This window comes from Hipposideros armiger, unplaced genomic scaffold (genome assembly GCF_001890085.2).
Source record: "Hipposideros armiger isolate ML-2016 unplaced genomic scaffold, ASM189008v1 scaffold_13, whole genome shotgun sequence".
NCBI classification, from domain to species: Eukaryota; Metazoa; Chordata; class Mammalia; order Chiroptera; family Hipposideridae; genus Hipposideros; species Hipposideros armiger.
The window spans coordinates 1112637-1126535 of record NW_017731363.1 but is presented as its reverse complement, the minus strand read 5'-3'; the positions used below and the strand labels follow the sequence as shown (position 1 = coordinate 1126535).

General features: G+C 41.9%; 3 protein-coding genes across 4 annotated transcripts in view; 2 read left to right on the top strand and 1 right to left on the bottom strand.

The window, feature by feature from the left end:
- Positions 1-992, bottom strand: part of LOC109395168 (transcription elongation factor B polypeptide 3-like) — a 2585-nt gene extending 1593 nt beyond the window's left edge. The window contains exon 1 of the mRNA XM_019665993.1: positions 8-992. Coding sequence (XP_019521538.1) covers positions 8-992 — 985 coding nt within the window. The remainder of the gene's footprint in view (positions 1-7) is intronic.
- PIR (pirin) overlaps positions 1-5860 on the top strand; it is a 93776-nt gene extending 87916 nt beyond the window's left edge. The window contains exons 9-10 of the mRNA XM_019667378.1: positions 1596-1662; positions 5543-5860. Coding sequence (XP_019522923.1) covers positions 1596-1662; positions 5543-5655 — 180 coding nt within the window. The 3' untranslated portion in view covers positions 5656-5860. The remainder of the gene's footprint in view (positions 1-1595; positions 1663-5542) is intronic.
- Positions 5861-6123: 263 nt separating this feature from the next.
- Positions 6124-13899, top strand: part of VEGFD (vascular endothelial growth factor D) — a 39288-nt gene continuing 31512 nt past the window's right edge. Inside the window, exon 1 of one of the 2 annotated variants that reach the window (XM_019667356.1) lies at positions 6124-6795. In XM_019667356.1, coding sequence (XP_019522901.1) covers positions 6706-6795 — 90 coding nt within the window. In that variant the 5' untranslated portion in view covers positions 6124-6705. Of the gene's footprint in view, positions 6796-6928; positions 6993-13899 lie in introns of those variants that run through there. The other variant, XM_019667364.1, reaches the window with a different exon arrangement.

The window sequence follows — 13899 nt, the reverse complement described above, 5'->3', positions numbered from 1 at the left end:
GCGCTGCCCTCTCTTTCCTTCTCTTTCTTGACACCACTAGAGGGTGGTTTCTCCTTTGTGCCATCCCCTGAGAGGGGCCTCCGGTTTTCCTCTTTGGAGATGGCCTTGTGGGATTTCTCTCTGCTTAAAGACAACTTCTCATCTCCCCTGGCATCCACTGGACGTTTTTCTTTAGGGGAAGATCTGTGCTCCTTGTTCTGACTCCCAGCCCCTTTCCCCTGGGGCTCGCCGGAGTGTCGTTCCTGACCGACCCCCAGTCTGTCCTGAAAGGCATTACTGTGGCCTTTTCCAGGCTTCTGGTGTGGGACAAAGGGCTCGTGGTCCTCCTCCGGGGATCTGCAGTGGCCCACGGACATCTGATGAGGACTGGCACACGATGGAGGGGACTGAACATGGCCGTAATCAGAAGACTCACGGTCTGAAGAGTAGATTGGTGAAACCCTGTAGCCCCTCTTTCTCTCGTCTCTCCTCTCCTGACTGTGAGACGCTTTGTGAGGTCGCTCAAGCTCTGCGAGTTTTCTGTGTTTCTTCTGTCTGTGGTCAGGGCTGTACGGCTGGCTGCCGGAAGCTTTCCAGTTTTCTTGGCAGTCCGTATCCTCCTCCTTCTGAGCAGCATCCCTGGGGCGCTTTCGGGAATTGCTCTTCTCAAAGTCCTGTTCATCGGGCTCAGTGTTTCGTTCCACAGGAACCAATTTCTTCCACTGGGCCACGAGGACCCTGGCAAAGCGTCCAACATGCTCGTATATTCGTAAGCTATTCACTGTTTTGCCAAGCCCGGTCTCCGCAAGAATTTCTAACGTAATAGGCAAGGTGGAGAGTTTCTTCAAATATTTCAATAGCTTCTCCGGTTCCGGGTTCGCAGCCAGGTACGCCTGCAGCTTCTCCGCAACTTGGAAAGCTGACTCCGCCGCCATCGCTGGCGCTGGCGCGGCCTCCTCACCGGAACTGGGCTCGCGTCGCGTCCTCGGGCCGCAGCTCCGCCCTCCGTGCATCCCCGGCAGAGACGGAAGCCCGACTGGCCCCTTCCGGGCCTGGGTGGGGTTAGGGTGCGCGGGGCGGGGCGCAGGGCGCGGCGTAGGGCGCGGGGATGGAAGGGCTGCAGGCCCTGCCCCCGGGGTGGGGGACAGGGTCTGGATGTTTTTATAAGGTTCCATTTAGGGCAACATTTCTGGGGCATATTTTACATTAATAGTAATAAGTATCAATTACTTTTGGATTTGCATAAATAATCTTCCATTTAAAAAATGATATTGTTAGTGGGAAATTATAAATCCTATAATCACATAATCAATTATAGCCAGGTCAGTCACACAGGTTGTCTTAAAGATGTTTCCAGTTAAAGAAAATCTTAAATTCTTTATTTGAAAAGGTTAATGTTTTAGTGGTCTGGACTTATTCTTGAATTCTGAATGCAAGCAAACATCTTAAGGAATAAGTGTTTCCATATTCAGTGCTGCACAGAAGGTATTTCTGGAATTTGTATTCAGAATTAGGAACATTGTCCATTTGGCCAGCATGTCAACTTCAGATTTTTCCTAAGTTGATATTCAAAAATAAGCATGTTTATTGTTTGATGCGTTCTTCCTTGACTTTAGGATCCTGAGAGAAGCCACTTTGTCCTGATTGCTGGGGAGCCATTAAGAGAACCAGTTGTTCAACATGGTAAGCCCAAAAGACATGTCCCTTGAAATCTCAGTTAATGAGAAGCAAAGTGTTGTTGTTTTGTTTTTGTTTGTTTTTTTTAACTTTTTTAAACCCAGACATTTAAGTTATTCTATTACCTGTTTATGTTTAAAGATAGCCATAACCATCTTTTGACTATGTGGGAACCACATTAGTTTAATGAATTAGCCAAGGCCTTAACTGTGTGTCCACAAATTAAACATAGGATGTCATAGAATGTTGGAGTAGGGACTGTCCTTAGTGTTGATGTCCTCATGTCCCTTTTATGAATGGGGAAAATGAAATCTCGATATTTGACATACTTACCAGATCCATTGGTAGCATTTGCTGTTTACTAGGAGTGGTCAAGATGCTTTCCAAATATTAATTCATTTAATCTTCAAATCAACCTTATGCAGTAGGTACTCTCCTCCCATTTTTCAGACATGGAGGTACAGGTGCAGAGTTGCATTGGCTTGCCCATGGCCACATAGCTAGATTCACACTCAGGCTGTCTGGTTTCCAACCACCCTGCCCCTTCTTGCACAACGCCGGTTCCCCCTCACTCTGCCCTGTGGCTTGTCTGATGGGACACAATTGTTGGTAGTGGAGCTGGGGTTTGAACCCTAATTCTTGACCCCATGTTTTGTGCTCTCTCCACTATACCAAGGTTCTACATCATAAGGGCTTAAACTCATGCCAGTTTTATTACTGAGGAGGGAGTTCATAGGTTTAATTAAAGAAGAGGTGAAAATTGTAGGTTGAAAGAGGATTTATGGGATTAGCAATAACTATCAAATAATTTTCTTGTTTATAACTCTTAGAGTTGATCAATTAAAAACATATGCTTTCTGGGGGGATGTAATATACAGCATGGTGATGACAGCTAATAATACTATATTGCATATTTGAAAGTTGCTAAGAGAATAAATCATAAATGTTCTCATCACAAAAAAAATTCTGTAACTATGTAAGGTGATGGATGATAACTAGATATTGAGATCATTTTACAATGTGTACAAATATCAAATCATTATGTTGTACACCCGAAACTAATATAATGTTGTATGCATATTATACCTCAATTAAAAAAATAATAAATTTGGTAATATAGTATCCAAAAAAAAAAGGACATAAGAAAAAGGAAAAAAATCAAAACAAAACATATGCTCTGTGGTTTCAGTTTTCTTCTCCTTCTTGAGAATTCGAGGAGATGAGCTTACTTAGCTAGGCTTTGGAGGACTCCACGCATCCAGTGGTTACCTTATTTCTCCAAGTGTGGTCCATGGACCAGCAGCATCAGCATCACTCAAGAGCCAGTAAGAAATGCAGACTTTCAGACTCTACCCTGGACCTCCTGAATCAGAATATATGTCTTAATAAGCTTCCCACATGATTCATGTGCATAAGAACCACTGCAGAATAATCCAGAAAAATGTCAGAACGAAAGCCCAGAAGTGCAACGTCTTTACAGAAAAATAATTAGGGTACAGGAGAGGTGCTCCACAACTCCAAGCAATAGCAAAGCTATGACATGCAGGAAATCAGACCCTGGCCCAGTACCTGCTTTCATTTTCTGAGTTCAATTCCCTTTTCTCTGTGTGGCCTTTAAAAAGCTGGCTTCTCCAGGATGCCATCTTGGATTTATTATTTATTTCACATATGAGGGCTCTGTCCTTCTTTCCTTTCTGATGTAGTCCAAATCTCCATCTCCAGATGAAATTTCTCTCATGAGCCCCAGATTTCTATTTCCAACAATGTATTAAGCACCTCTGCCAGGAAGCCATTTTATTGTCTCCAGCACCTTCATGTCAGAATACCCAGCATTGAGCTCCTTGCTGTACTCACAGCCTCCTATGTCCTGTATCTCAATTACCCTTAACAATTCCACCATCAGCTCAGCTTCCCAGGCCAGACATTTTCTCTACCCTGATGCCAAATTCTTCAAAAACGGCAAATCAGATTACATTGCTGTCCTGTTCACCTGCAGTACTGCATCCACACTTCTTCGCGTAGGTGGGATCCGAAGCCCAGAGGAGTCTGGCCTCTTCCTACATATCAGATTCCCCTATTCCCTTCCCCCTTCGATCCCTCCTCCTGGCACTGTGCCCATATCCTCAATTCCTCCAGCATGCTAATCCTGAAAATGCCTTTCCTCCATATATGCCTGTTCAAACATCGCCTCCTTTGTGAAACTTTTCCTGCATCCTTCCTCCCCTTTCTGTACTGATTCCATAGATTTTACATACTTTTGTCGTTCCATGTATTACACCCTTTTAATATTTTGTTTTCATATTGGTGCGATAGAGTTGAGATCCTTGGGGGGAGAGAGTCTGCCAGTCACCTCCGGCTCCTAGCACAATATCCTTGAATAGGCACTCAATACATACTCAATAGATAGGTAATTGAATGAATGAATGTAGATGCTTTCTTCCTGTTCTCCCTTTGTACAACCATCCTATTCCCTGCAACCTCCCAAAAGGCCTCAACATCATCAAAGCATATTATCCTTCTCAAGTGTTAAAATGAAGACCAAATTCCTGCTGACATGATAACAATGGTTAAGAAATTCAAATGTGTGATTCCCTCCAAGTAACAAAGTTACGTTTCAATCTGAGTCTCTCAAGAGAAAGCCCCTTAGAGGAGGAACTTCCATAAAAGGAATGCCAGGAACCTCTGCAGATTGGTAGAAGAAATGTACTGAATGGGAAAAAAATCCGTCAACTGCTTTTAAGACACTGCCAGCGCCAGAGAGGAGCTGGCCTTGTCATCCAACAGATTGTTGGAGTGGCACAGTCCCGGACAGGGTCCCGTTGCCCCTACAATGTGTGAAGCAAAGGGAAGAATCAGACACTTTGCCTCCTGGTAGATTAGGGGAAGGCTTCTACACTTTTACCAGAACCCGATTCAAACCTAGGAATTAGACAAAGGGGCCAGCAAACTCTGACCGGGGCCAAATCTGCCCACTGCATGTTTTTGTAAGGAAACTTTTGTTGGAACATAGCCACGCCTATTGACTTTTGTATTGTCTGTGGCTCCTTTTGCTCTTCAGCGAAGAGTTGAGTAGTGGAGACAGACGGTTTGACCACAAAATCTAAAATATATATTGTCTGACATTTACAGAAAAAGGTTGCCGGCCTCTAGAGAATCACAAATATGATGCTTTCTTGTCTTGAAATTTTTGTAATCTCCTGTGTATTGTCAACAAGCTGCTACTAATTTTCAAAAATTACTTAGACCCCCCCCCCATTTGAGTACACAGTCTCATATGCTGTGTAGGCACCAAATTAGGATGAGATTTGCCAATTCTTTGCATCAGATTGGTTCAATTCTTGACATCAGCGAGTGCTGTAAAACGAACTACAGTAAATCTTAAAAGTTCTCATTACAGGAAAAAACTGCGGTAACTATAAATGGTGACAGATATTAACTAGACTTTTTGTGGTAATTGTTTTGCAATATATACTAATATAAAATCATGTTGTACACCTGAAACTAATATAATGTTGCATGTTAATTATATCTGAAAGAAATAAGGAAGGAAAAAAACCCAAACAACTACAAAAATGGTTGTAATACAAGCATACCTAAGAATGTATTGAATAAAGAAATTGCCATTGTTGATGACACCTGCAATAGATGAGTGACATAAAATTGCCTTTGTTGATTTGAAGTTTGGTCTTTATAATTATATACAATCCTAGTCAAGAAACTTGTATGACAGTCCTTGGGGATGGGACCCTGTGAAAATGACCTTTTAATGTTCATATATTCCTGGATGTGTTTCAAGTTAAGAGCTACAGCAACACATACCAGTTCTAGTTGTAGAAGAAAATATTCTCATCACCCAGAAGTTTCTGAATGTCTCTTTCTGCCTTAGGTCCATTTGTGATGAACACCAATGAAGAGATTTCTCAGGCCATTCTTGATTTCAGAAATGCAAAAAATGGATTTGAAAGAGCCAAAACCTGGAAATCAAAGATTGGAAACTAGTGAAGAGCACAAGAGCGGGTCTTGATGCTTTCTAGAATTTTGCCACTTGCGGCATCCATCTGTTCAGTGCATTCAATTTCCAAAGCTGACTTAGCCGGTGCTTCTGAAGAATTCCACACTAAAGTGATAGCACGGTTTTTATAGCAATGCACGTGAGATAAATTCCTGGCACATGCAAATAAACCTAATTGTTGCTTCTTTAAAAGTCAGTGTTCTTCATTTTGACCCAAGTGACTAAGCTTCTGTTACAAATATCACTGTGTATGTTTGCTTTTCACATGCGTGTAGATATTTTGTTATTTTTGTGCATGAGTGAATTTTTTAAAGCATATTCCATTGCTTTCTGTGTGTCACTGGCAGTTGATGTGTGAGAATCAGTGGTCCCTTCCTGAGCAATGCACTCTCCATACGACAGTCATGCCTATGTGCAGGGGTTTCACATTACAGGTTATCGGCGTTAAAATAACAGCAGTCCTGAGCGTTTGAGTCAGTTTTTTGAAACAGCCCTGCTATTGGTAGGGACGCGACAGGATTACAGCCAAGACTTCCCTGCGTTTTCTGCCAAACTCTGTGTCCGATTTAAGACACATGCTCCTGCAAGCTTCCATGGGGGTTGTGAAAAAAGTTGGAATCCACAATTGGGTTCCAGCTTTTCTGTAGCTGCAAACATTGGTGGCCACACCACCTTTTTACAAAGCAACTAGAACCTGGGGCATAGGGTGGGAGAGAATTTTTTTTAATTTGCTGGACATGAAATGGACTTAGAGTGATTTCTCATTGCAAGTGGGAGACATGTCCACCTCCTGATTATTTTTGGAGCATGAAAACATGTACAATGTTTTTCATCTCTCTCCCTCCGTAAGATTGTGCAAAAACGTACCTTGACTAATTTAAGTCGTTTCATTGGATTTTGATCACAACTGATTATTTGTTTTTCCATGTGAAATCTTGGGGTTTCGAACTTTCCTCCTGGGAATGCCTTTTGAAACAGTTTTCTCTAGCTGCCTGATGTCAATTGCTTGGTAATCTGTGGATATTAAAATATTCAAAATGTACAGACAGTGGGCACTGCTGAATATTTTCATGATGTCTTATCTGCAGTTGGTGCAGGGCTCCAGTTATGAACATGGACCAGTGAAGGTAGGTGAGCTCAATTTTTAATATGATGCAGGTTGTTTTATTGGGTTATACGGAGGACTTTCTTATTTTGCATTCTCCGTTTGTTAATGAGTGTTCTGTTTCTTAGGCTTACTATGATGCTTGCTATGAGGGTTTGAAAATGCTAGGGTGTGTGGAGATGTTATAGAACATGAATGAACATTCTGGAATCTTTTCAGGTAGGGAAGTTTCCCCTCATTTGTATATGCAGATGGCACAGTAATTTTCTAATGAAGCACTTACTTGTTTTTGTGACACAGATAACTTTGTGGGCCATTTATTTTCATGTCATTTGTGAGCAGCAAACATTAGTTAATTTAGTTTACTTAATTTCTTCCATAAATCGAAAACTATGTGTTCTCTACAGACCTTTTCTATGTGGCTTTTGAAATTACCCATTGCCTCCGTCTAGAAAAATGTTTTCTTATAACTCATTTGGTATTTTTAAGCTCCTTTAAATGTGCATAAAATTCAACAGTAATTGACTCTTTGGTTCTAAGAGCAAGCATCAGATAGAGCACAATAAATTGAGAGTAATGGAAAAAAAATTAACTGGGATATCACTGACTAAGCAATATTTCACCCAAAATTATGTATTTCATAGGTTATATAGGGTTTTTTTTTCAGCTTTGTATTTTGAAAATGATTCTGATTGTTTTGAGTGAAGTGATGCTAAATCATTATTGATTTAGGAATTTCTGGCAGTGAACAATCAAATGTGGACTTCAGATTTTGTAGCTTCTTTTAGGACATGCATTTTTCGCCAGGGATGATAGCGCCCCCAACAGGGAAAAATTGGTCTTTGGAGCTGAAAAAGTCTTAACTCTTATGTTTAAAGCACAGATATACATGCAGTAAATAAATAGATAATTATGTCTGTAAAGGGTGACTCTATGTTAGGGGGAGAGAGTGACCTTGTCCAGCAGTCTACACCTTTCTAATTTTCCAAATTCCAAAAGCACATGGGAGCGGTCACGGTCATTGAGTGCCACCTCACTGCCGCCAGCCTGGGTGTTGGAGCCAGATTACAGGTGAAAAGGAATCCAATGTTGAGTTTACATAGCAGAAGAAAAAAATCTGACTTGTTTGAAGCAAGTAAGACTTTTCAGGCTGTTCAGCTTTTTTGTAAGTGCACAAAACTCAGGTTCAGATGTGCTGGGTTCATGGAGTTGTGCTTTCTGCCCCCCCCCCCAGTTTTATTGCATGGAGTTTTAAATTTTTTCCTTTGTCCTTTGAAAACATCAATTTATTTGATGGGGCAAGAAGAGGCTGTCAGTTTTTGGAAATATGTACAATTCTTGAGGTTGTTCAATGCTTTTAAAGAGCACAGACACCAAGGATTCTCTCAGTGTCCTGGGCACAGTGAGGTTTTAAACATTTCAGATTTACTGCTAACACATAAAATTATTTAATGGGGAAATGGAGGGAAGCAGCTGAATTTGCATGTGACAGAAAACATGTCCTTATACATGGAAGAGGCAGCATTATATGCTTAGCAATACTATTAGTGGTTTTCTTCATATAGATCCAAATTTCCTTTAAAAAGTGAAGCTACATATACTGAACTTACCTCCACCCCATCTTTGGCTAAATTAAATATTTCTGATGTGACGGGAAGGTTGCTTATATTGAAACAGGCGTTTTGGCTTTAGATGTGACTGAGTCATGAGGTGGGGGATAAGGAGGCTTAGCATATTGATTATGATATTTTCCTTTCCCTCCAACTTGTTCTTAAGAGAAAATCTAAGGAGAAATATGTCTCTTCGTGTTAATATTCCTCTAGTGTCAACTAAAATTTAGTGTGAAAGCATATTCAGGATGGTAGGGGTTTGGACCCTGGGATGTGAATTTTATTTTTTGCTTTTTGAGATGAATATGTTTCATTTATTGCAAGACCTTTTCAGGGTCCGCCTCAGTAGTAGGACCATGAGCAGCTTTTTCTCTCCACTGTGTCACCCCTCTTCTAGCCACCTCTTTTCCAGAAGGGACGGTGGTGCCAATTCTATCCCTAGGTTGCCCTTTCCCCGCAGTTCTCACTTTTTAGCCTTGAACATTCTCCTGTTTTTTCAGGTCACACTAGTGTTGCCTCTAGTACAGTTATATAAAGTCTGTGAACATTTTTTTGCAGCATCCATCCATGCAAACAGCTACTAATACCCCAGACAATTGTACTTAGTGCCGTTCGAGGGGAAGTCATCCTAATGTCATTAGTTTTGCCACTTGTACTTAGGAAAGCTGTCTGGGGTCAGCAGTGCATGGAATTTTGAACTGAGATAAATCTGCTTGAAAAATTTCAACTCAAATCTACTGTATATACTGTTTAACTGCTAAGTTTCTCCATCTAAACAGAACATGTTTTCTTTTAGAAATAATGTTAATCCAATGCCTATTCTCGGCTCACTAATATAATCAGATTAACCATCTAGGTGTGGGATTTAGTTCTGTGTCTGTTTTCTCCAGCTTGTTTATATAGTTGGGATAGTCATATACAATTGAACAGGGTGTGCACTGCACAACTCTAGGAAGCTCTATCCATATACATTCACATCTATGTGACAGCCCTGAGTACAATAGTGTAGACACTCGTGGGCATTTGGCAAATAAATACCTGCAACCTCATTGTCCTGTCGTTCACATGACCTTCTGGCCAATTTCTGGTTTATTTGATAAGCCATTAGGGGAAGCCATCCCCCATAAATCTTTTCAAAGTCACTGGTGCAGACATATCAATAGAGCAATAAAGGAATAATTTCTGGTCATGGTAGTCTTTCCTAACTTTTTTCTGGCAAAATTTGTTTCCTTCTCCCCCACACTATCTTTCAGCCCACTCTTTCTTAACTTCATTGGTGGAAGACTATTGCTGGGTGTTGGAGTTATTCAAACTTTGCATAAGACTGGAGTAAGTTCAGGATCCACAGGAATTTGGGATACCTCTAACTTTCATGAAAAGCCACATGGCTGACAAGACTTCATAACCTTTGTGTCACTTGCCTTCTCCTAAAATTGTCTCTAAAGTGAGTTGAATAACAAGGACTGAGGTGTATCTTCCATATTTAAATCCAGAAAGCAGACCTGCCCCCACTCCCCTCCCTATTCCCACTTCCAAAGTCACACACAGGAAAGTCCATTGACTTTGTCGCTAGTCAAGTGACCCAATGAGCTCTTGTCCATTTTTCTATCAGGCACAGTTGTTGCCAAAAAAGACATTTGAGGTGTTTTCCATTAATTTCATTTATGACCTTGTATTTGTGTTGAATTACATGCTTCTGCAAGGTCTGACAATTAAGTTCACGAACTTGTTGCAGCAATGTTGCTAACCTTTTTTGATATCAGAGGGACCATTTATGAAGTGAAAATATAGTATTTGGACACATGGATGCTTCCATGTAGAACTTGACATAATAAGACCTGGAACTCCCGGGCATGTTTATCATTACCACAGTTGGCTAGAGGTACGAGAGAAAGGCTGACACAAATGACAGTAAAATTGTTTCTGAGCACATTTTTAGCTCAACTCTTTTCTACCACGTGAGATTAGCAGAGAGGGAGGGAAACTGTATATAATTGGGATGTCACTGAGATGAGACCTTTCCTCTAGGTTGCTTTTTATGGCGTTAAGTCCATTTTTCTTTCACTTTAGTTCTTATAATCTCTACTAAGATCCTAGGACATTCTAAAGCAAAGACACTCTGAGGTCCCCCCACCCCGCATCATGAAAGCCTTGAGTGGTTTTGATGTCCTAAAGGACCTCCCTTGCCTCTCATCAGAACTTTTCAGTTTTTGACAATTCATTTTTTGGTGGAGCACCTATGTCTCAGCACTAGGAATGCAGCAGGAAGTGAGACAGTGTTTCAACTCGCATGGAACTTACAGTGTGGCAGGTGGAGGCAGGCAATACACAAATGTGTAACACGTCAGGGGTGATATGTGCCATGAAGAAAATCCAGCAGGAGGAGGAGATAGAGTGATGGGCGGGGGAGACTTCTGTGATTCTGTTTCATTTTGTGCAGGCCCCTGAAGGAAGTGAGGGAGTCAGAGACCACCACTGTGCAATGGTCGTGGTGAGGGCAGGGAGGTGGCTCAGGGGGTTGGGTCTGAGCCAGTGGACCAGTGCTGCTGGAGTAGGGAGAATGGAGGCCAGCTCTGCAGTCATTGAGGTCGGAGAAGTAGATAGGGCAGATCATGTAGGGTGTGGCTGTGTGTCCATAAAAGTTTGTGGCCACTGAAATTTGAATTGTATATCATTTTCATGCATCAGGAAATATTCTTTTTTTCATTTGTTTCAACCATGTAAAAAATTATTCTTAGTTCGTAGGCCATTCAAAAAGAGGCTACAGGCTGAATGTGGCCCACAGGTCAACCCTGATCTATATAATGAAACTATTTTGTCCTCTTCAGAGTATGTATCAGTACCTGACATTTTTTATCTGCTTGTGTCTAAGTTTATTGCTTTGTTACCCTCCATGAAAATGAAAGCTGTTGGAAAACAGGAACTTTTCATTGTCTTGTTCAGTGTCCCAGTCACCTAGTACAAAAGCCTATGATAGAATGGATACTAAAACAAGTATCTGTTGACTGACTGATGGATTAGGCATCTAGGATTTGGAGATACCCAGGTTATGAACCACTGCATTCAGTAGTCCCAACATCTACTCTCATCATCGCTTGTCTGATTTTATTTTTTCAATCCTGAAGCATTTTTTATAAGGCAGTATACTCACCCCGGGCTGGTTTCCTGTGGGGATTAGAGAGGATTTGGTGGAGGTATCAAAGAATCCTCCAGGGCCCTTCCAGCCTCAAGCTAGCCTATAAGGTGTTTACTTCTAGAAGCCGGTTCTAGAAGGAAGTCACCTTAGCCCATTATTCCAGCCTGGTGCTCACAGAAAGAGAGATGGGCCATCTGCAGGGATGGCCACACAGCAGATCTGGTTAAAACCTGGACACCGTGATGATTTCCTTCACCTCTGAGATCCTTGAGAAGTGCTATCTATATTTTCATCTTACACCGACTGGTTTGGGACGATGTGGTAAATTATGGCAAATACTGGTCAGATACTTTATCAGTCAGGCTAGGCCAGGATATGCTGCAATAACAAAAAACGCAAGTCTTCAGGACTCACAAACAACAGAGGTTTATTGATTGCTCATAGCACATGAGCATCCTGTCTTCCAGGGTCAACAGCATGTCAGGATGAAAGTGGCTGAGCATCCACATCTTGAATGTCATTAATCACCATGGCAGAGGGAAGGAGAGCCCTGGAGAGTCCCACCCTGGCAGTTAAATGTTCTGGCTCAGAAGCGACAGACACCACTTTTGGTCACAGCCCCTTGACTCACCACCCGTCAACCACAAGGGGCCAAGAAAGGCAGTACTTCCATGTGCTCAGAAGGTAGAAAGCTGGAAGTATTTGGTGAACAGTACCAAATGTTCACACAACTTTGGTCATTTCTAAATGTTTCTGATCATACCTTTGAGATGGAAAACAGCCATGGTGGACACTGGCATAGAATAGCTGAAGGAAGACAGTCACGGTCATTCCTATGGCTCAGGAGGCTCCCTCTCCCTGGAAAAGGAAAGCTGTACATTTAGTTCAGTAAACGTTTGTGGAATGTCCCCATGTGCCAGGCCCATGGGTGGAAGTGATACTTTTTTATAAACTAAAGAGGTCTTAGTAATTTGCGTGTTCCACCAACAGCCCAGGAGTTGGATTTGGCTTGTGGGAAGGATAATTTTAATGCCTCAAACTTTAAGTAATAACGTAACTTTTTACAGTGAGTCTCTTTTTGTCATTCACTGTTACCTAAATAATTATAATACTTACATGTTGGAGAAAATTATTGTTTTCCTGAAACCCAGGTTTGGCTACAATTGTTTCGGAGAGAGAAAGTGACGTATGTGGAATAGTGCTATGGCAAATGTTTTGTTGCATACTGTTTCATTCTGGAGAGAGTGTGGAAGAGTGTAATTTTGGTTGAACGAATACCCTGTGTTTGTCTTAAATAAGAGCCTCTCCCAAGAGAACTGAATAGCATGAAAAGTAATAGTCTTTGTAATGGTGTGCTTGGTTCATAGCTACACTGCCACAGCAAGAGTGGGGATCACTGGGCACCTTAGATAACGCAGAGGATGTTGGTGAAGAAAAGAAGAGCGGTGGATGTTGACATGGGACCACTGTATGTTTAGAAAGAAAGGCGACAAGGGGCGTACTGGGCTGACGGCAGGGCCGCCTTATAAAAAGGACAATGAGGTTTTGCCTGAAGAGCCTCTACCCATCAGTGGATTATGTTACACTTAGGCTGAATTTGGGCGGTAGTAGTTAATAACTGCTCCAATAATGCTGTTTCACAAACAAATCCAAATATCAGTGGTTTCAAACATCAATAACCTATTCTCACTTATGTCTTTGTGGGTTGGCTGGGAATCAAGGCTGAAGACATAGGTTGAGTGTGGATCTGCCCCATGTTCCTCCTCTGCCTTTGATCAGTGGGCTGGCAGGGGCAGGTGCTTGTGGTGATGGCAGAAAGGCAGGAGAACTGTGCAATCATAAAGACATTTCAGCCCTCTGCTTCTATCGTATCTTGTAACATCCTGTTGGTCAAAGTAGATCACATCACTCAACATCTGTGCAGCTGAGAAATAGACCCCTTCCTTGGGATGGGGAGGCAGTGAAATTGTTTTTAACAATAACCTAATTACCATAAAGGCTTTGGGGTGCTTCCTTAGACATTGGGCTGTTGATCTTTGAGATCAGGGATAAAGAGACAGTAAGTCAGGAATATATACTCTTAGGGTTATTCAGAGCATCCTTGTATAGTTTTGCCACACAAGCCCATCCGACACGCATGTGCCCCCACATTTCCAAAGCACAAATGCATCAAATGGGAGGCCAGGCATCTATGCAGAGCATGGCTTTAAAGCATGAAAAGGGGGCATAGACATTGCTCCAAATGCCAGACAATATGGCTGGGCAGAAAACCAACAGTAACCATCAAATTGGAGGATGTGGAGATCCCAGGCACCCTAGCCCTCTAGTAGCCCCTTAAAATACCCAGACAGCTATGCACACACAGAAATGCATGCACATT